Below are 24,073 nucleotides of genomic sequence, written 5' to 3' on the forward strand. Positions count from 1 at the left end.
AAAAAAAACAACAACAAAAATAAACCCACAACCTATAAACTTGCAACAGAAGACCAAAAAAAAAAATTAGCTCCATTTCAGTAGGAGACTAAGAGGAAGAAAGAACAGACACTTGCTCACATTTTAAAGAAAATGAGTAGTTTTACTACTTAATAACTAACAAAAAAATAGAGGAGTGCTTATCTTTTAAAGGGAAAATTTTTCACTCCATTCACGATTTTGTGAAAATCTGCTTAACATAGGCACTGAAAATATGTTTCTATACTGGTACTAAAGCAAAAGGAAACTGGGATTATGTTTATGTTACATAAGCAAAAAAAAGTTCAGACTGTGCTAAACTAATTTGACAAACCAGAACTTCTGTGCTAACATTGCCATCTGCAAAACAAAGTTTTAAACTTACCTTTAAAGCTACCAGGACAGCATGCGTTTTTGATTTCAGCCCCACAGTAGCTGAGCCTTGTTTCACGGCTTCCATGGCATATTCTATTTGATGAATTCGCCCCTACAGAATAAAATCAAAGGTAATCATTCTAAAATTAATCCTCTATATCAACTTTCAATGTTTTTTCGATTTACAGACCTTTGATTCCCCCCACCCCAACAGGTACGCTGACTGCATAACAGTTTAAGTCTACAAGCAACGTATTTCCTCTTATCTTTCGCAAACTCTTCACCACTAACCCACACAAATCTGGCTGTCTCTGAGACACTCACTATTGCATATAAAGAAACATACAAAAAAAAATTGAAAGGGTGAACAAGTCTGATGTTGTGAGAATCACAAAACTTTTGTCATTGTGTTAGATACTGATTCCACTGAAGACAATGCGATTCAAAGATGGAACTTCCAGCTGAAGTTGGACATGTAACTTTTAATCGAGTTTCCTGAAGAAACGAGTCTTATGCAATTGTTGTGTCTCACCATCCATTCCCCAATAACTTCTGAACAAGTTATTAGTCAACTGAAGTAAAGCCTGAAAGAGGAGTAGAGGTCTCAAAGACAATTAATTCCCCCCAAGTTCTGCAGAGTCAGCCTGCAGCTTTGTAGGAAAATACGACGACATCCTTTCAGTACTACCATGGAGTGCAAAGCAGCTAACTTCCCGCACTCTAGTTGGCCAGCCTATTTCAAATGATCAGCATGGTCACTGCTGCTATGCAAGAACTGGAATTACCAAACGCAGCACACAGTTATCTCCTATCAGTTCCGATGTATTAAAATACAGCACACTGCTGGAGCTGTTACAACAGGAATGTGCTGGTGATAATGCAAAGAAAATCACCTCGTATTAGTTCCGTTTATCAGTTCCATTATATATATACATATGGTTTGTAAAAGGTTTTTGATTTATTTATTTAGAGAAATACAAGGTCTCCTAGATGCTTAGCATATCCTACATATAGGTATTTCATGTCCAAGAGCAGTGTAGAAACATGGTGACCCATCCAACAGATACTTATCAACTGTCATGAATGACTTGCAAGGCTAGAAAGCCACGAAGCACTGCCTAGTCTTTAATCTTGTATCCCCTTCCCTTTAAAACAGTATTAGAAAACATTCCCCCAAATGAAACATGATTATTCTTTGCTCCTCTACTAACAATGCCCAGAATTATTATGGTATCATATAACAGCCTCTGTGACCCAGCCACCTGCAGGAATGTGTGGAGCAGTGATTTGAAACTGCTTTTATCAAAGTGCTGTTCATATTTTCAAGACAATTTATGAAGAAAGTAGAAACGAGTGTTGTTGATGATTTCATGATAGCTACTAAAAGCCTAAAAACTGTTCAAGTCTATTGAAAGTAATTTTAAAGTAAGAGATGAAAAAATAAAGTCTCTGATACAGGACCTGTCAGGAAAGACAATCATTAAGAGGGATGAGAGGTAGATGTAGGTTTCCAATTATGGATACAGAATTCTGACTTTTAACTTTTCAGATACTAAAAAGACATTAGTGACAGCCTCGACACTGTTTTTAAACTCTAAAAAATACTTGATAGTTAGGAAATTAAAAAAAACAGTCTAGAAGTGAAGACTAGAAAAGATAACATTCACGGAGGTGACCAGAGATGCAAAAAGATGCTGTAGCTTATAAATGTGCATGACCAGAAGGAAAAGGAATACCAAATCTAAAATTCTTCTCCATAGCCACTGAGGAATTTTAAAAGCAACGCAATTCTTAAGATACCAGCACAGCAACAGAACGCAAACAAGCAGAGCAGACCTTCACTATGTAAAGAAGCAACTTGCCTGCATTAAGAGAGTTGTCAATATTACATTTACTGCAGAAACAAAGCTCAAAAGCATTAGGTGTTTCTTAGCCTGTGTCCTACGCAAGAGATGTGGCAGTGCCCGGGAGAAACGGGCAGCCTGGCTTCCCCTCCCATTGTCACCATCTTCAGCTCCCAAAGGTGCCTTTGTAAGTGGTGAGAGGAGGGAGGTACCGACATCACGGGTTGCAGGGAACGGCCTGTGACAGTTTCATTTGTGCAACATTTAGGACTTATCACTACCAAACAAACTTGAAACCACAAACAAAAGTGAAGAGTGAAAAGAGTAATACAGACTGTTCTAAGGAATACACAAGGTACACATGGAATGTATTGAACATATGGAACGTGCACACGCTTATGCACATGTGCGTGTCTGTGTGAACTGGACATAGACAATTTAGCTGCATGTTATTTGCAGCATGCACTGAAGTTTGAAGGTAACAGTAAGTATCTGCACTGAACGTTTTCAGATGCACATCTCCTTAACCAAAAGTTGCTGCTCATATCACTGGCACGTTCTTATATGTTAAATCTCCTCAAAGCTTTCATCATCCTTTGAGATAAACAAATGTATTTCTCAAAGCAGTTCAAAGCCATCTACAGCTATCATGGTATTAACTAAAGTACATTCAAGATTATATTCGTGCAGGGTGAAAAGCACCAAAAACGCTGTTTCAATGTATTTGAAAATTTATCTTTCGAAAAATAATACCACGCGATGAAATTTTTCAGCAGTAATACAAACCCACAAACCAGTGATATAGTAGCTTTATAAATAACAAGCCATATTGCTGTATTTAAAACAAGTCTTTAGCTTTACCAAATGTAGAAAAGACTCCTATTTTCCATAAGTTTCTTATCTTGAAGCATACATAGCAAAAGAAGAGGCAATTAACCACCTCAGCTGTGTCAGGCATTTGCTTCTAAAATTCTACGATATCTATCTATTCTTAACTCAGCACAGCCTTTGTAAGTTTTAGAAAAATATACGGTGTGAAACTGACATGAAACTGATTCAGAGGTAACAGGATTACCAATTCAAGTGCAAATCGTAATACAGCCTCGCACACAGACAGCATGAAGCCTGCCTAACATTACGCAACGTGGAAAGCTGAAGATACCCACAGCTGAACAGACTTCACCATTAAAGCACAATGCAACTTGCACTACAAAATAATATTGCATTTAACCTCCAGCATGTGCTAACTCTCAGTGCTATAAGTTTTATACTTAGAATTTATTTAACAGGGATGCTCGCAAGCATTTCAACTTATAAAATTCAGATTTGCTTATTCATTCTATAAAAAAAAAAATCAGGATTTCAGATTCAATGCCTCAGCTTACTGTTTGAGTACAGTCATTGAGATGGGAGCTTCCAAGGCAGTAAAAACTGACTGATCAAAATGACAAACAGCTGCTGTTACGCCTTACTTGAAGAAGTCAGCATGTTCCCACTTAAAGCACTAAGCCTTAACTTTACTTGTGTTAATCTTTTCTACTGAACAGCTCGAACGAAGCCCTTGCAAGATCAATTATAGGAAAAATTCTTTCCCGCCGCTGACTAAGCATTCCCAACGTTAGCTATGGAGCGAAAGAGAAAGTGAGGGCGCAGCAGCCTGGCCTTCTGGAGATCCAGACTCAGCCCCCTGCTTTCAGGCCCATTACTCACCACCTTCGCACTACTCCCTGTAAAACAATGCCGATGGCTGCTCCGCGCCTCTCTGGCACATCCCGGACGAGCGTCTGCGGTCACCTAAGCGCCCTCTGAGCTCCGGAGCCGGCAGACCGGGCTCAGGGCCGCGGGCCCACGGCTCCCGTTCCGGGCGCCGCGGCCTGCCGCCGGCCCCGCGGGCAGCCCGGTGCTGCCGAGGCCCCCCCCGCACGGTGCCGGGCGGCGAAGCGGGCCGAGCACGAAGGCCGGCTTACCTGGGGGCTCCACACGGTGACGTCGTTGTCGTACTGGTTGCGGAACTGCGGGCACAAAGGCACAGCCGTCAGCGCGGCCCGCGGCGGGGCCGGAGGCCCGGGCGAGCCCCGGCCGCGATCCCGTGGGGCCGCAGCCGGCCCCGTGCCGGGCAGCGGCAGCCGGGGCCGCCCGGGGAGGCCGCAGCGCGGGGCAGGCCCGGCCCCAAGGCCCCGTCCCCGCCAAGTGCTGACTCACGGCCCCGCTCCGCGCTCCCTTCCCTCTCCCCCCGCCGCCGTCCCCCCGCTCGGCGCAGGGCCCGGCGGTGCCGCGGGTGCCGGCCCTGCCCGCCCGGCCCGGCCCGGCCCCGCCGCTCACCATCCTGCCTCCCCCGACGGCGGCGCGGGCTCCGGGGCAGCGAGCGGCAGCGCTCGGGCAGCGATCGCTCGGCCTGCGGGCGGCCAGGCGGCACCAGCCGCGCCCCGACTCACCGAGCGGGCGAGCTCCGCCCGCCCCCGCCCCGCGGCGCCTGCGCGATGTGCTGTCCTCGCACGCGTTCCCTCTGCGGGGGTGCTGGGTCTGCGCCTGCTTTTTTCTTTCCCTTTGCAGCACGGCCAACTCAGGCCATGCCTCTTCACCCCCCGACTGATGAGTAACGTTCATGTTAGTATTCGACTTTTTTTTTTTTTCCAGTTTTAATATCACTAACCATGATTATTTTCTTTTCAAAACGAGGGTTTTTGTGAGAGCAGAAGGCGAAAGGATGGAGAAAACTCCAGCTAAAGAAGGGAAGTGGGCAGTACCGGAGCTAAAAAGGAGACTGGAAGAAGTGGGAGCTGCTGACCAGGGCACTGAAACAAAACAGAAGCCAAACTTTATACACGTGAAGGCAGGATACAAATGTAAATTATCCATGCAGTCAGAAGTAAACACGATCTTGTGCAGACAGCGAGCATACAAATTGTATATCTTGCTTCAGGAGACTTTATAAAGAGTTTAGAGCTACTTATTCTGAAATCACTAGAAGCAGGTTTTAAAGCTGTATTTTTAGCCCTTGCCCTTTTATCAGAAGCACAAAGCGTACAATGTGTTGGGCTTCCAAATCTGCAATTATGTTTTCATACAGGGTCTATGCTAACAACGGTTATAAGCTTAAGTAACTAACATTTAAAAAAAAAAAAAAAGGCTGGTATGAGCAAAACAACAGCCACTGTTAATCAGATGTAGCAGACTGGATATCCTCTTATGTTTTGGAAAAAAAAGTACAGGAAGCCTCTGAAATAATATAACAGTCAAATGACAAGCACTACTATAAATAATACTAGAAAATATCACTGTGTCTTAATTACAGCTAAGATGCGATTACATTTCTAAGCGGGTCTTTTTGCTCTCTCACTAAAGGTAGAAAACTAAAAGTGCTTAACAGAAATAAATTGCTTACTGGAGCTCTTATTTTGGATGATTAAAATGTGTATACAATTGTAACTGAAAAGCGAGTAAAAAAAGAATTACTAGAACTTCTCTGTAGGGTTGCACGACTCAAGCATGAAGACAAACAAGAATCAGGTGGTACTATATTTGTATGTTTTATTTTCTCAGCAAGTACCCAGCTGCTGGAATCGCAGTCACTCAAATCAAACCACTATTGCATGTGTACCTTTTTGTTATTGTGGGACCGATGATAACATTTCTCTTAGCACTGGTGAATTTGTACAAAACTTTTCATTGGAGAGGACCACGGTATTGGCTAGAAAAGAAATCTAAACAGACTGATTTTAATTATCTAACTTGTTATGTTTAAGCTTTGTGATTAATAAAAAAACATTTGATGCGAAATAACTTCCTTTCTTCAACACTGTTTGATGTGCATTGGAACAGGATATATAAACATTTTAAGTGAGCTGACCAGCTTTCAAGTTACAGTGAACTTTCAGTAAATATTTCTGTAGTCTCTGCTATAATGCCATTCTGTAATAACTTCCTTACAGCAATAAGTGACTCCCAAAAGATCTGCTTACTCCACCTGCAGTAACGGAACAATAGACAGATATTTCCTCTATTTTGGCAAAAGTATATTAGTTTTCATAGAATGCTAAACTACGCCAAGACTCTATTGTTCTGTATATATACTGATAAGAACAGGAAGTAATGTTAGGAACCACATTTCTGGTAATAAAGAGGCAGGATTTTTTAAAACTTCACACTAGAAAATTAGATGAAATCTATACAAATGAAGAATTTTTAGAAGCTGTATCAACTATTACATAGGTACATTAAATTGCAACTTCAGTATTTTCCTGCATAATCTTTTTTTTTTTTATGTATGGATAGAAAAATATATCCAAAACTTCAAGTTATGAAGTCCAGCTATTAAGAAATTCCTCAAAACCAAAGTGGCTCAAGTAATGTGGCATTGAAAAGTGTTGCACGGAAGCTTCTTTCCCTCCTTTACTGATGAGCTGGGCAAAGCAGTGAGGCAGGCATTGGATGGAGTTTCAGCTGCTCTCCTGAGTGATTGAGACAGCGTAACTGCTACCACATTCCCAAGGCAGTAACGCAGGAGGTTATTAGAGACAGGAATATTCTCTAGGAACCAGGAAGTGCTTACAGTGGAAGGAAGTCATTCACTTCCCTCTACTCAGTACTCCTGTGTCCCCCCCCTTAGGCTCAGTCTGAGCCCTTTACAAGCAGGTGCAATTCCAGTGCTTTTGCAGTTTATTTCTATTCACATCTTGGGTGCACTACCGTTTAAAAGTACAAAAATGAGAGAAAGGAGTCAACAAGGCAAAATCAAATAGCTCTTTTTCAGTTAACGAAGTAATCAAAGCAAAAAAGCATTTATATATATTTTTTCCCAAATATACATATTACTGAACAAACAATTACTGAAATAAATCAAGTTTGTGGTTTTTCAGTCATCTAAAGTTAAGAAAATTTGATTGAAGGCCTTAAATTATGGTGTCAGTAAAATTTAAGCAATGGACAAGTGCTGTGTTGACCTCTGCACTTGGGAAAATGTCACTCCTGATATATTTAATGGTGTACAGTGGCCTGCATGAAGTGATCTGACAGTTTTAGACAGCTTCACAGGAGCTAAAAATCCTTGCCAAAAGACTAGAGCAATGCAGGCATAGTTGATTGACACAGCAGAAAAATGTGTGCTTCTCACTTCTCCAATGCTGAAATTGGGTGCCATTAAAAGCAGCAGGTTCAAGAAAAGACAAGGATACTTACTGAGACATGGAATACCTGCATTGTGGAAATACTTGCAACTGAACACAATTTGGTCACAGATTCAAAGATCAGCTGGACAAATTCATACACAGGATGACTTTTCAAGCCACCTTGCAAAACTGCTGATACAATATTTGAATCAATTGCAGCAGGGAAAAAACAGCTAACCTAAAATGAGCATATAAAGTCTCAAGAGAAATTAATGATACTCTTTTGTTCTGTTACATTCCCAGCGTAGTTATAAACAGCATCTGACATCTGAGCAATGGCAGGCTGGCTCTGAAGAGATTAACATACAGGAACTAAAAGGGAAGGGCACTTACGCCCTCCCTACTGCTGATTCATTAGAGGAAATGACATTCCACCAAGTCCACCTTTGGGATACCACTCATGATCAATCTACATTAACCACTGTGCTGCTGAGTACTATGATCCTGTAGTTTTATGGTGTGTTTTTTTTTTTTTGGCTCCAACGGTAACACACCCAGCATCTGCACGTTTCATGCTGCCTAGGGACAGCAGACTACAAAAAAAAAGAAAGAAAACTGTTGTGCTAAAATAAGAGACAGACTGAATTAAGGTGGCATCTTCATCCCCTTGGAAAAGGGGAAAGTACAGGGAGATAATGGAGCCACTCCTGGCAGAAGAACGACTTATTACTGGCAAACGGCAGTGCTGTTACCATTTAACAAGTAGGAATGGGCGTACCACTGTAAGATTCAAATCCGTTACTTTAATTTCTTTAGCCTGCATTTCATGACTTGTGTTGTACAGCTTTCTCCAGTAAGTAGCTGTTTACATATAAGAATAAGAGTATTATCAATTAATCTCAATATTTGTCAAATAATAATAATAATAAAAACCATTGTTTAATATCTAGTAAGTTTTGGGAATTTGACTATTACCACTGGGAGAAATAAGTGGTCAATATTAGCCTCAGGAGACTTGAAAGGTACTATTTTAGCTAAAGAAAATGAATGGAGAAAAGGTCACAAGCCAGGCAAAGTGACAGGCCACTCCTACAACAGGTGGCATAACCAAGAACATGTGGAAACAAAATATTAGAAGCTGCTATGAAATAACATTGATGCTATATAATAAGTATGCCAGCATACCAACAGAAGCTACAAAATACCACTATTTCATATACTGCCTTTCCATTTTGCCATTGCAAATTTAAATATTAGGTAACAAACAAACAACAAACAAACAATAAAAAAAGAAATTATTAATGAAACAAAGTTTTAGGCAGTCTTTGTTGTGGCTTTGTAACAATGCTACACCTGTTAAAGTGAAATGTGGAATGTTGTAAGAAACTAAGAATAGCAAAATCTTGAGACAGGAAGAATTTAATTTGTACAGTTTAGATCTTTTTTGTATCCTATGGTCAAAGTACATTTGATACTCAAGTCACCTAGGCCAACACAAGAAAGGGTGGATATGCTTTTCTGAAAATGAGTACAAGACTCTCTTAGAAATGATAATCAGGAAAATGAACAGACCTTGAAAAGTAGTCTTCACTCCCCTACTAGATCTTGTCCACTGTAGTCTACAAATACATAGGGCAGAAATAGCAATCACATTTGATTTTAATGCCATGAACCTGGATCCCAATATATACAATAAAACTGGGCTTAATAATGCCCCAAATACCCTTATTCAGACAGAAATATGAAGCCAACGTTCCATCTTCATGAACATTTTATCAAAATAAGGCTACTTAAGATTAAATTGGATATTGTCACAACACATTCAGGACTGTACATTTTGATTTTTTTTTTTTTTTGAGAACTGTCTTACTCTCTTGACAATGCAAACAGTCTATACTTGGAAGCAATACAGCTAATAAATTTACTTCTTCATTAATGGCTATTTTATAACATCTAGAATTACTTAATTTTAAGCATCTGCATGGGACAGTCAAATATGATATGTCCATCAACTAAGTTAAGACTGACAACAAATATTTATGACAGCTGCCATAAACATACATACTTGACCCTAGAATTATTTAAAGATGATCTCAAAGGCTCTCACAAAGAAAAAAAAAAAGAATGAATCATTTTGCATTTAGTACTGTAAACAGGAAAAATAACTTGTCTCTATAAAAGATGCCAAATTCCTTTCCTATTCTTCTGCAAGTTCTCAGGAGAGGTACAGACATCATTTCTCTATGAGAGCCTTGCATTTATGTTGCCAAAGGCATTTTTAACATTTTTTAAACTACTGACCAATTTAAAACACTTCAATATTCTGTCATGAAAAATGTTAGCAATACGAGATTTTAAAGCTAATTCCTAATTTTTTTTAAATCCATAGTTTTTGTGAACTGACATCAGTTGCCCTTTTCAGGAAAGGCCTTCAGAACAACTAACCTTGCTTGATCATCACTGCTGGTTGAGAACGATCAGGCAATCTTGAGAGCAGGACAAAATAATCCATGTGTTAAGAGAACTGCAGAAAGGAGTCTGGTTCTTTCTGTCCAATCCTGGAACAGATAAGGGGAACAAGGTTCGACACAGCAGAGCTATTGTAGCATATGTTGGTCATAGGAATAGTTTTGATTTGTAACTTCTTGTTTGAATAAATCAAACTAAAATATATTTAATTTGAAATTCATGCAGATGTTATTGCTAGTTCTTTCTTGGTCTTGAAATTTCTTCATGCCCAGTGAGGGTTTCTGTATCATATACATTAATTATATAAGAAAAATATATTTTGAGCTATAATTTAATTGCTAGTCTAGAAGGTGTGATTTGAACTCTGTATATTATATTGTCTGAGTCATCAAATGATGATGATAATTCTTCAGGTGTCTGTTATGGGAGTATTATGAAACACCTTATTTACTTTTACAAAAATCTGTTAAGCTTTTTATTTCAATGAAAAAACAGTAGTTATTTTAAGGGTCTGAGCATAAAAGCACATTTTCGGCATGCATATTGGCAAATAAGCTATTTCAAATATATTAATTGCTGCTGTTGACTCATTTTTGGATTTTTGATTATGAATAAAACTGAATCAAAACCAAGCTATCAAACATTCAACAGCAGATACATAACATTCTGAGACAGACATATATGAATTACACGAGTTCATGATTGAATACTGTGTCAGTTATATTAATGATGAAATTTTTCAAAATTTCTACCTGTGAAAGAAATAACTATAATTGTCAGCAAAAGTTGGAAACCACAGAGTGATAAAGAGACAGAGAGAAATCCTTTGTAATCCATGAGAACATTAATGGATCCTATCTTCTTACAACAGACATTATTGTCATATTAAATTAATGGCTAGACAAAGTATTACCTTCTTAGTTATGCGTTTACATTCCATAAATATTTTACAATGAGTACTTATACATGGATTGCACAATGAAAGGTTCACAGAGTGTTTTTGCACTCATCTATTGTTGCCAAAATTTTCTGCTTGAAAAATGGAAATGCATTCACATACACAAATAAATTTGCCAGAGGCAATTAAGCTACATCTTTTGTATCATTTAAAAACAAGGAAAGACCACCCTAGGAATGACTTAACATTCCTTGCAAGACATTAAGGATTTGCATGACACTTAACTTTACAGGCATTTTCAAGTGCTATAGGAGTATTGAACTTATTGTAATATTCAGTTACTATTTAGGCAACAATTCTGGTTGTTCTTCAAAAAGTGACTCAAACCATTCATAGCATGGATTCAGTTTTTGATTAGGAATGACTACAATACAGAATTACTATGAAGGAAAAAATAGATGTTTGAGTAAGCTTGAGTCTTAAAAAATCTTGCTGTCATCAGCCTTTTCTTTTTCTAGCATTTGCCAAGCTCCTAATTTTGCTACATGCATTTTAACAGCTTTGCTGTCATTCATATCCCTGGTTTTCATAGTACAAATTTTGTTTGGCACTGCCATCTTTATTGCATATATTCCAAAACTAACAGCAATGGGAACAGAAACCTAAGCCTGTCCTGACAAACGTAAGATAGGTTCTGGCAGCATAATGTCCATTGTCTTCCATTGTTCTCACAGATGACTGAGCTCAGACAGTGCATCATACATGCCTAAATTGTGAACAAATTCCATTGATGTAAGGGTGGTTCTAAATCCAAAGTATTTGGTGCAACCCTTGGCTCCTAAGCCCAGTCTATGGAAGGATTCAGTGAAAGGCCTGAAGAGCTCTAAATTAATTCCAGTCTTATTATAACCCTGTCTCAAAATCAGCTAGTGAGTATTTAAAAACCTCTGCGCTGGTTATTAGCATATCACTATATAGTCAACACATCTGCACAGCTGGCTTTGATTTTAAGAACTATATATCAGCTAAATTTGTGACTATTTATGTCATTCACAACAGGTTCTCTAGCACTAAAACATTTTTGAGATGTTCTTATCACATCATTATAACAACAGGAACAATTCTTCAGACAAACAGAAGATTCCATATGTGAAACAGGGAAAATAATTTTAAGAAAGGAGAAAATCAGAAGATCTTTGCATTTGTATAGACCCTTTCAAGTATCTTATAGTGATTAATAAAAGCAGGAAGCTACTTTTGAGCTTGAAAATTGAGCATGTGCCTCAAGATTTTGAAAAGCAACCTGTGACTGAGGTTATCACTTTCTGGTTATGCAACTCGAAATGCATTATGGTGATACAATTTCCAGAAAGTCCTAGGTACCTCCTTGTTTCATAGTGAGCAGCAAATATATTCTCACTACTGACTTTATACAATATTCAGTACACATTATTTAGGTTAATTTCTTCAAAAGTAGCATTCTTACCACTAAAGCAAAACATTAGGTTAATTTGTTTAGGATCTTACCCAAAAAACATTCATACAATGCAATTTAAAGTATGCCCTGGTGCTGCTTCCTTATCAGTAATTACCAATCTTCACCCAGGTATACATAGGCTTGCCGTATATCACTGATGTGATACCAACATGTTTCTAATGCTAATCACGCTCATCATCCATTTCTTTAGGTATTTTATTCGTCAAAATATATTCAACTTCAGCTTTAAAATCCAGTTTCTAAGTTACAATCTTTGCATCATGAATGATGATTTTTTTTTCCCGCTCTGACTTCAGTATAGCCACGGTTTTAATTATACTTGGGACATGTAGTTTGTGTGTGTGTATTTCTCCAAATTTCACACCAGAAGCATTCACATTATGAATTTAAAGGATTAAACTATATCCTGGACATCAACCTACGGAAACAAATCTGTGAATAGTCCTTTGGCCTAAATCTGATAAACCATAAAGAAGGAAAGAAACTAAAATACAACAGAAAAACAACTTTGTTATGCACGTTTACATTTTTACAAAAAAGTTTTAAGAATATAACATTTGCAGCTGTAGCATATGAGTAAAATGACAGCAGTGCTTCATTGCTTTGGAGTGGTTTATGTCCCCTGTAACAGACTTTTGAGCAGTGGTATCAAATTGACCAGCTTTCTCTGGTTACTAGCCAGGGAGGAATGCAGTATACTATCATTTCTACCAAGTCCAGCGAACATGAATTTCACAGAATGTTTCTCAGATCAGGAAATGTCATTTCTGAAGTTGCATTGCTGCACATGCATATCTCCATTTTATGGTCAGTAACTTTGGTCAGTATGATTAGTAACTTTTTCTTTAAAAAGTTACTAACAGTTTTAACACAAATCTAGCTTTGTGTGCATTCTTCTGTACTTTTACTTTCTTAATGCACACTTCTTCCCAAGATGTCAATAGCATAAGTTGTGAAGGACCTGTGATAAACATTTGACAAGCACTTAAAAGTGTAAGTACTGTTTCTGACCACTCAAAAAGTGCTCAGAAACAGAGGAAACAGCTACGATGTTCAGATTGTACTTGAAAATTGCTTCATGAAGGAGACAAAAATACAAATCCTTCAATATACAATTACTACAGTATCAACAAAGCCAAAGAAGCCACCAGCTTGGAAGTGCTGTGCTGAAACAGCTGTCAAATAGATTGAGCTGCCAGAGGAACCCAGCTCCATCCAGGAAACACAGACAATAAGGCCAAGGAAAGGGAAATTGACTTTTCTGCGTATCACGTGGCAAATTAAGTCTACTTAGCCCAATACATTTGCCTCCTATTTGTTCCTCTATTAATCAAGGTATTTCTCTGATCGGCAAATAAATAGTCTCTGGGCATTAAAAAAAATAAAATTCAATAATGAAGTTGAATTCAATACAGAAGTTGAAATCTTGATGTCAAGTCAGCCTTATGTTCATACTTAAGAGATATTGATGTGAAGGCAATGGCTTGGGATGCTGTACTGAAAGACAGCAGATTTTGGCATTAGTGCAGATTCTGAAATAAGTGCTACTTACTATCAGCTAGCTTTAGCTATTAATGTGATCATAATTACCATTTTATCTCCCAAACAACTCTGAAGATTAGAAAATGTGTGGTTGAAATGATTGTGCCTGTCTCATTTAACAGTTGAATAAACAGCAGGTCTGGAAGACATTCTGGAGGTGGCATTGCCTATTCGTGTCCAAGGAAAGAGTCAGTGTTGATTAACCATATTCTTCAACAGAAGTGTCCAGAACACTCTCCCAAACTTCCTGCCTGTGATGTGGGTGCTTCAAATGGCCTAATCTATTTTTCTAATTCATTCAAGAACCCAGGCAGATTGCTAGCAGAAACATCTCACATATGATGCTTTACTGCTCAGGAGGACAGCATAGCTCCCTGATCTCAAGTCGCCAAAGGACAACTTCTAGCCAAGAAAGCAAGCATCTGTTACAAAGACCTTAAAGAATGGGTAATTAGATAATGATTGCCTAGACTCAGCCACAAGCCTGTAGTTTACAAGCAGTTGAAGAGCAGATAGTCCTTCCGCTTCTGCTTGCTTCTGGTAAGCTCACACCCTCTACAGTGTGTAATGTCCCTTTGTAATGGATGCTAAGGAATCATTCTTTATAATTGTTTCATTCTCTCTGGGAACACAGAAGCCAAGGAAATTGCCTAAGAAATAAGGAGGAGGTGAAAGCACAGACTGCTGTCCCTGCTGCGTCAAGCAAGGCTTGCAGGATTCTTCTAGATGACACATCACCCTCAATAATCAGAGCGTCCAACTTCTAGCACACATCTTTAGGCAGTAATCAGTAACGTTAGGCAAAGCTTCTGGCAAAAATCTTTAGGCAGTATCTTTAGGCAGATAAAGGTCAAAAGATGGTCAAAGATCTTGTGAAAATAGTATGAGAACACAAGTCAGTTCCAAACGTGGAACTTAAGTGAGACTGAAGTCTTTTATGGGGCACAAGTAACTCAGGAGTTCTCAGAAAAGTAGCCTTTGATGGTACTTAAGCACTGAGGGGGTTGTGAAGATCTAGAGCACAGGGAGATCTTCCTTTAGGACATTACAGTACTCTGGTGTTAGAGCTCTCTTTGGAAAACAGGTACTAGGAAGCTGCAGGTCTGACAAGCTTTTCCAATTGTCCCACATTGCTGCCAGGTACTAAGGTCTTGGTCAGCAATTAGAGGGAGAAACGGAAAAAGATGTCAGATTTCATATCAAAATAACAGGCTTTCCAGTCCTGGAACATATTGTTTGCGTTCTATGTCTAAATAATTTAGATTTGTATTTGTGAACTCTGTTCAGTGATTAAGTAGTTCTAATATATAGAACATACCTGATTCTGCAGGTTGACGTTACACTTATTTACACTTATTTACACAATTTCTTATTACTTATAATAATTATAATTATATATACTTATAATAATTAATACTTCTTATTACTTATTTACACAATTTCTGCAAGTCATTTTGTCATTTAAGGCTAACTTTCCAAGTAACTGGTAAAGCACAGCCTGATTTCACAAACGTTTCATAAAGACACCGTAAATAACTAATGCCCATTTTTGAAAATAGTTTAATAATCCTTCACATGAACACAAAGACAGAATAAATGTAGTTAATGCTTAGTACTCTGGCAACTGGAATCATTACCTCACATACAGTAAAATAAATGATTATATATATTTATGTCCCAAGCCAATATATTTCCATATCAGTTATTAAAAACTACTTTTAGCTAGATGTCTCAGAAGCATGATCCTGCTTCTAGATCGATACTGCCTAAAGCACCAGTATAAAAAACATCTACTAAAGCAGCATTCCTGCCTGTCCTCTCTAAAGCTCTTTTATTTTGCTGGGCAGTGTACAGAATCAGGCCTCTCACCTCAAAATCTGAATACTCCTCAGTTATTTTAATATCCATGTCAGATTATTGTATTTTACACCAATTCAAAGTTATTCTATTCAGAAATATGTGAATTGCACCATTAGATTTGGTGAAGACCTACTTGTGTAGGAGGCCTGGCTGTGGAGATAACTGAATAGGATATATCCCAGGTTTTCATTTAACACTGTCACTGCTCCATGCACTTTTTTAAAATTCCAGAAAAGCAGATCCTAAACTATAAAGTGCATAAACAGAGCTTGGAGAATGATTTTTTTTTCCTAATATATCAGAAAGCGTTAAAAGTTTAACTAACCATTTCCTTAAAATGGGAATGCTGTTTTCCTTCTTCCCTCTACCCCTTTCAGAACTTGCATGAAAAAATGTTGCAGTCACATAGGAAGGGGACACATTAAGAAATCAAGGAAAACTACATTTACGTGTAGAAAATAGATTTCTCAATTTCAGCATTAAAGAAAGCAAACATGCCAAATGCAAAATATTTTAATTAATAGGGCTACTTAAGCAACTTCACAGTGAGTAAACTATAGCAAAAGTAAAGAACATAAAATCTAGCTTAAATGCAACCTTTAGCAATACCTTACATCTGATGTTCACTTTTAAACATAAAATGCCTCAGAACTAATAGCAACAATTTGAATCCATGATGTGAGCAACTTCAGTCAAAGTACGTCACTCAGCTTCTTTGGTATTTGGCTAACTCCCAGGTACATAGCTGTTTTGGCATTTTTATATATCAGATAATGAAAGCAGTGTGTAGTGTTTTAAATCCCAGAGGTTGCCTGCGTCTGAGACCTACAGTTAGCAAACTGCTACACTGCAATAAGCCTTACAAGAATTAAGTAGTAAAAAACAAATGGCCAGGAATCACAAACTTTCAAACCATTATCTAGCACGTGCTAGCATATTAAGCAGTAATTCTTAGGAATTATAGATTCTTTGTAATTAGCAGAAGTCACAGAGAAACTGATTATAAATCAGCAAATTTTACAAATCTGCAAGTAAACAAAACTGAAGGTAAACACAGGGCACACGTTCACTTCATTTACTAATTGTACTATGTTTGTTCATTATGCTTTTTTCTCTAGCAATATGTTGCCCTAATATTAATATTAAATAAACATAATTCTAGTTAAAAAAGACATTTTGAATATAGCAGTACAAGTAATCAAGTAAATGTTGCACTGCAGTTTGCTGTGGATCACTGCTAGGGAAGACTGTCAGTGAAATTCATCATACAATACCTATTCCTCTGGAAAAACAATATTTGAATACTAAACAAATAAAATCCCTGTAATTCAGTTTATGACCAATGTTATGATAATAGTTATGATAAAATAAGGCACATGCTTTTCAAGTAATTTGCAATTGATTTGACATTTTTTTTCCAAATCTAAATAAAATGCCATCAAGACCAAACTAGACAGGTTTCTAGGTCTCAAAAAACTCTCCAGACTTATTTCCGTGCCTCCATAAACTCTTGCATAAACAATCACAGCAGGAATCATTATGGAATGGTTTAAAGGATATTGCAATAAGAAATCAGTTAATGATGTAAACTTAAACATAGTTCTTTACTGACAGAGTGTTTGAGTTTGGTATATTAAGCATCAGTCATAGCTAACTAGTTATTACTAATCGAACGTAAGTGCAAAGATATCATAATGTAAACTTCTGGGTTTCAGTGATCAGCTCCAGTAAAACCTATTGCTATGCCCAATTCCCTCTCTTTCAACGTCCTTTCCTCTCAGGTTGCTGTTAATTCAAACAGAAAACCTCCAAAGCAACAAAAGAACCATTCTAAATGTGTTGCTTTTGCGTTTGCGGGTCAATTATTATTCTTTCATTGCAAGAAAGATCAAACAGGTGCACGACTGCTTCTACATCATTACTTTGTACCCAGGTATGCCAGACACATTCTAGTTATAAATAAGCACATAAAAATTAGTCAACTGAAAGTTAATACATTTGCATTACCTACAGATTCAAAATTTGACAAGTTTCCATAGCATACTCTCATTTTTGCTTACAGTCAATTCAAACGTTTTTAAAAATAGGGGAGAGTATTTTTTATGATTGACTAGTCTTTGCTGCTTGGGTAAACCCCACAGTGATTAGCAGTGTTTTCTAAAAGCTCCTATTTACTCTTTTGGAGTATCACCTAAGAAAAACAACCATCTTGGAAACATTTAAATACATTTTCACATCCAACTGTTCTTCCTCTTCTTACTGTAAAACTATTCGTAAAAGTAATAGGCACTAGTTTTGAGCAGAAAAATAGCTGGATTTAATCATCGTGTGCTTTATCTGTTACTCAGTCTTGTGAAACTGCCATCTGCTTCACCTACATATGTTTGCCTTTGACAACTAAATACAATCCCTCCGTTTGGAAATAATTACGATGCATCACTATATTACGCAGACAGGACAAAAGCAGCAAACCCTTCAAAGTTACAAAAGCATTTCAAGTCTTTATTTGGTGTGCAGTTTCTGATGTGGTAAATTCAGGCTCTGAGCTGTCTCAAGCCCAAAGTAAGCTTTTCTGTGTTCAGAAATTGTGAATGCTGAAAAGGGAGGGGGAGCTTCAGTTGAGATGCTAAAAGCAGGCTGATAAATTACTGCAATTGTACACAGTACTGATTATGAATGCCAAAACAGTCCTGTTGGATTATGTAAGTAAGAAAGGTAACTTTTAGCTAAATATGTGGACTTAAATGCAAATAGGCAAGATTGCCAAGACAAGTTGTTTGAAATGAGAACTCGTTCACTGAGTGTCATGACTGCCTGGACAATATACAAGTTTCAGGTTACGTATAACAAACAATTTGGTCTTAACAATTAATCAAATAAAATTAACCTAATAAATGCTTGTACATTGCTTAGCTTTTAGAGGACAGACATAAAACACAAAGTTATCATTTTAAAACCAGACAATTTCTGTCTCCAGCCACAGTTTATTCCTGTCTGCTTTTTTACACAGCTGAATTCTTTCTGTGGCTAGAAGGACAAAATACTTCCACATTAATGAGCTAATCAGCTTAATTGCATAAACTTGCCTTTTTTTTTTTTTTTTTTTTTAAATCTCAAGTTGAATCTCCAGAAGAAAGAGTTATGCAGTCACCATTACAGGATTCTGTTATTTTTTTTCTCATAAAAGGAGAAATGTAAAGTTTTTTTTTTTTATTTACATGTTCTTTTTCTGGAGATTCATTTACATCGACTTACATCAGAGAGCATTAAATATAATGAACTTCTGAATACATTAATGCCTGCAAGGCTTTCCTACACATAGCTGAATGATACAGTACAGCCAAGCAAACAGTTAGGATGACACTTGAGCACGTGCTGAAACACAGGCCAAACTCTGAAGAGGTACAACTGGGTTTGTTTTATGCCTGCTGACAATATAATGTAATTTTAGCAATTTAACAGAATTCTAATGAATGTTAATTAACAAGAACCTGTCTCAATGATTTAGGGTCAATACAGTAGTTACCAAAAGACATGGAAATGAGAGAAGCTGACTGAATGATTCAGCTCACTTTTATCACCACCACCACCACCCACAATAAATGACCAGGCTTGGACCGATTTTGATCTTTTTCAAAATATATTTATGCATATGATGCTCATGTGTAAAGTCAGACTTCTCTGGAAAAACCAAACCAGTTCCCCAGTCAGATTTAATCTTCAGCGGTATTAATGAGCAGAGGCCATAAAATGCCTCTATTTCAATTCAGGAGAGAAATTTCAATTAGCAAGTAAGGGAATGAATTACCATAGAAATATTAGTGTGTATTCTTAAGTTTAATGCTATTTCACTGAATGTGTAGATTTTATAATAAAATATGATTTAGCATAAAGTAAACTTTTTATAGTGAGATGCTACATATGAAGCCACCTATTTTATTGATCTTCAATTTTGCTTATAAGATGACAAATTTTACTCAGTTCTGAGAAAGTAAAAATGTCAAAAGTTTCATGATCGAGAAATTTCTGCATTTTTATTATCAACAAATTGAACTCTCTCACTATTTTCCAAATAAATAAGCTCATGTGAAACAGCAGTACCATATGTAATTGTGCAATTCTCTAAGATCTTAAAGGCAGAATTTTGACAGCTATTCGTTGAACTTGATAGTCTGTTATCATCATTTTTATTAGGAAACAAGCATCTAAAATCACTGGTACTTTGGGGGGAAAAAAACAACCAAAGACATTTACATTTACTTAAACGGGCACCAGAAAAAAATTGAGAGACAAGATAAAGATGTGTTGTCCCAGTTTTTCTTCAGACTTAGAGTATTTAATTAGGTTGATGCAATATTTCTTCCATTCACTGATTGATCCTCAGGTTTGTCACTGCTGAGCTATATCTCGGAGCCTGCCATCACACTGATGTTCTGATACTTTCCATCTCCAGAAATAGGAAGTATCATCTAACAATGCCCTATCACACCAGCTCCATATTTCCAGTGAAAATGGAACGCCCATACTTTTTAAACTGACTAGTGCTGTATCTGCTAGAGACATCTTATCATACAAGGAACATTTTTTCACAACTTCTTTCCAGTTTTCTTTGTCGCGTGTCTTTTTTTGACAAGTTAAACTCACAGATGCACTCTGTAGTAACTTGGTCTTTCCTGTCATATGCCGAAGATCACAGTGCTGTGACTTACCTTTGAACCTGACTGCTTCGCTTCATGTGGAATGCACCTGAATCTCTCTTCTCACCCTTAGACATGACAAATACATCGACTCCTCACTGCAAGTACAATGACATCATGCATAGTAAATACACTTCCAGAAGACTCTTTTCCTGTATTTTATTCTCCACTTAGTAGCTACATGAGTACCCTTCATTCATTTTTTTTTCCCCATTATATCTGGTTGCCTGTGAACCACTGCAGATCTCTCTAGGCCTTTAGCGCTGAAGACATACAACATCAACTTCTAAAATACTCGTATCCTGCATTTAAAAGACAGCACATTACACAGGTATGTTTGAAATCATCCAGCACCTAGTTGCATCCTTAAGCCTCCAGCTGCAAGCACTCAGTGAGCTAGAGCACACGCTTCTACAGTTCACCAGCCAGAGAAGCCACAGTGCTTGCCTCAGGACAACTTCAGAATGGTAACACGTAGTACTGGTGTTTCTCTAAACATTGATTCAAGTTTGGTTAAGCCTTTTGATTTCCCTAAGGGAACTGCACTTGTATGAGTATGCATGTGTTTTCTGGAGGTATGGTATTTCTTTTGTTTTCTTTGCTAAATGATTGTGGTTGTAATAATGCTGTTTCTTTATTTAAGCATCTAATGTAAAACTGATAACAAAGTTGAGGTAGATACAATTACTGCTTACACCACCTTAACTGTCTTTGCATTAATTTACAAATTAACTTCCCAACAAAAGTCTAATGTTCAAAGAAATAAATAACAAAATACAGCTAACATTTCCACAAAGACATCTGCAACTGCATTTACAAGACAGCAGGAATTCATACAAATGTTTTGGTTACACACAATTTAAAAAAATGTTTTGCAAAAGTCCAATTCACTTCTGATTACTGCAGCCTACAGACAACTTCCTCATAAACAAGAAAGAAAGAAAAGCAGTAACTGTAACAGCTCACTAGCTCAGAGCTCCAACACAAGACACATCCTCTGTTCCCACCTTGTTTTTAACCACACTCACACTACACCAGCAGTCAGGTAGTAGCAATTTGTTCCTTGAACAAGGCATCAATTCACTCATTCTTCAATAATACAGAAGAATTTCTAAGCAAATGAACCCAGATGACAATTAGAAAGCCGAGCTATTTAAGCCATGTAGCTGGTTTTAATTTTTTGTTTGTTTGTTTCCAATTTCAAAGCACACTTTGTTTAAATAATTCAGTACATCTAAATACATTATTCAAAATGAAGCTTAAATATGACAGGTATCCTTTGGCTAAGATAAAGTTCCATCCTCAAGAAAGCTATCAACAGTAACTGAGACAATTTTGTAACAGAAACACACAAAAAATTTAGAAAGCACTGATGGCTCTCATAATTTGCTGCGATACTACCTTGTGAAAGGTTCCAAGTTAGGCACCATAATGTTAAAACCTTTCCCCATGTTAAAAGTGCAAGGTCTACAGTCAGGGCACAATTATGTATCGTTAGATGTAACTATTATTACTTTGATGAATAGACTATGGAAGGCTTGAAGACAATTTCTTAAGATTTGATTAATCTTTCCATGCTAGTACAAGAGAAAGCAGAAAATAGTTTCCTGAAGTGAAGACCTGGGCAACTGCATCCAATGTTATTAAACAGATAACAAAGTTGTCCACAGGGTGAGAAACTCGTCAGAATCACAGGACTAGATGAGGGAGGAAGGAAGGATCAGATGTTTGTATCTGATGTGTCTGAAGAAGGAGACGATAAAGGTACTCACAGGTAAAAACCATAGCAATTCTGAACAGCGCAGGAATTTTCCACATTCCAACATTACAGGGCACAATAGCCAGGACATGACCAAAAAAAAAAAAAAAAAAGTACAGCACAGACAGGAGGGAATGATTAAAACTTAGAAATATTCCACGGGATGAGGTAAGGTTTAGAGATGGTTCTGGATGCGCAGGTCAGAGAAGAGAAACAGGTCAAAGAAGATGCCAAAATTACAGCTTTGAATGACAACAGTTATGGTTATACTCTGTTCTTTCCAGTTACAATGTTTTGGAATGGAGAACAGACAAAGGAAACAATAACTATTTTGAAATATCATAGCCCAATTTTCATTAGAAACTTAGGAACCAGCACCTAAAGACATTTGTTTGTATATACATGCAGTAGTAGCAAAAGCCACTGCCAAAAGGCAGATACAGGTATTATACAGTACCTTAAGAATAAACCAGAATTGCTAAACTATTTTCTTTTGTTGGTGAAACTGTAAAATGACAAAAAAAAAAAAAGACATTACCTGAAATTAATGTCTTCACTACAACTTAAATACTTCGTCTTTTACTGCAACATTTTCTGTATTCAAGGAATATTGACCTACCAGTGGGCAAATGAAAAGGTACTTCTTTACCCTTAAAATTTTTCTCTCACAAGAAGAAATTTAGTTAATGCTCCTAATGATAGGTGCTGTCTTACTCAAGCCAACTTTTCCTTATACTGAAATTGTTCATGATTAGATAGTAAATTACTCAGGACAGGGATCTATTAATAGTCATATCCTTTTACAAATGAACATGCTAAGACGAGTATTGTTAGGCAACAGGGATGCTACGAGAGAAAAAACATACTCCCATAGAATGAGCTGTGAAGACATTTCTTCAGAGTGTTTTTGCACAGATGTACCATTGAATTAAAAGCTAATTACTTCATGATAAATGATCTGAAGACAAATAAATAGTAAGGTGGTGGAATATGCTGTTGATGCTAAGTTACTGAGGGCAGAAAAAATAAACCTAGCTGAGCAAATCCGCATACAGCCTCATAAATGCATATGCAGGTCAAATTTAAGGTAAATAAGCATAAAGTGCACAGGGGAAAAAATAATCCTATCCTTGATTTGTAAAACTATCTATCAGCTGTAGATGTTAACACTCAGAAAAGATATCCTGTGATCTATATAGTTAATGCCATGAAAACAACGTTCAATGTTTGTTCAACAGAACAACACTCAAAACTCAGTGTATCCGCTTTCTTTCTTCCTTAACAAAATAAACAAGACTACAGAAATTATAAAGAAAGAAGTCAATAATGACACGAAAACCATTATTTTGGCTCAGCATAAATCCATCTGCTCGTGTCTTGAGTACTGTAACTCCTTGTTTCCTCATCAGCAGAAGCATATACTAGTGTTCACAAAGTACAAAATAAAGAGATGATCTGTACCATATGAAAATATCAGATAGACTATAACTCCTCTGCTTGGAAAACACAAGACTCACAAGACTGGGGAAAGATATAAAATCACAAACTGAAGAAAAAAGATGACTTGATAGAAACTGTTATCAATTAAGACAGATAGCAAACACGAAAAACATTTCACACAACGCAGTCAAGTTGTACCGACTAAGGACCTCCTTCCTGCAGTACACGGCAGATGCCAAAAGCCAACGTGGACTTAAAAGTAAACGAATGCATAAATGGTTGTGCAAATTCATGGAATAAAAATGCACTGAGGACTGTGTTAAATATAAGACACCACTTCTGATTCAGAAAGTGCTAATGCCACAGTGGGTTGCATATGGGGTATTAAGGGGTCATATGATGTCCTATCTTTGTACTCGTCCTTTGTACACTTTCCAATGCCCACTGCTATAGTTGCTTGTATTCACGTATGATATTTCTGTGAAGATTACAATTTCTGTGAAATACTAAATATTTCAGGAATGCATTTATTTATAGCTGAATTCAACCGAATCAAAAAAATGAA

The 24,073-nt window shown here is 37.3% G+C and overlaps 1 protein-coding gene across 4 annotated transcripts in view; it reads right to left on the bottom strand.

The window, feature by feature from the left end:
* PSMA1 (proteasome 20S subunit alpha 1) overlaps positions 1–24,073 on the bottom strand; it is a 30,184-nt gene that overhangs the window by 4,661 nt on the left and 1,450 nt on the right. Inside the window, exons 2-7 of one of the 4 annotated variants that reach the window (XM_035550095.1) lie at positions 20,322–20,407; positions 9,791–9,903; positions 8,918–8,964; positions 4,891–5,032; positions 4,205–4,249; positions 404–505 (exon numbers count right to left, since the gene is read on the bottom strand). In XM_035550095.1, coding sequence (XP_035405988.1) covers positions 404–505; positions 4,205–4,249; positions 4,891–4,893 — 150 coding nt within the window. In that variant the 5' untranslated portion in view covers positions 4,894–5,032; positions 8,918–8,964; positions 9,791–9,903; positions 20,322–20,407. The other 3 variants (XM_035550097.1, XM_035550099.2, XM_035550094.1) reach the window with 3 other exon arrangements.

Source organism: Cygnus atratus, chromosome 5, assembly GCF_013377495.2.
Source record: "Cygnus atratus isolate AKBS03 ecotype Queensland, Australia chromosome 5, CAtr_DNAZoo_HiC_assembly, whole genome shotgun sequence".
NCBI classification, from domain to species: Eukaryota; Metazoa; Chordata; class Aves; order Anseriformes; family Anatidae; genus Cygnus; species Cygnus atratus.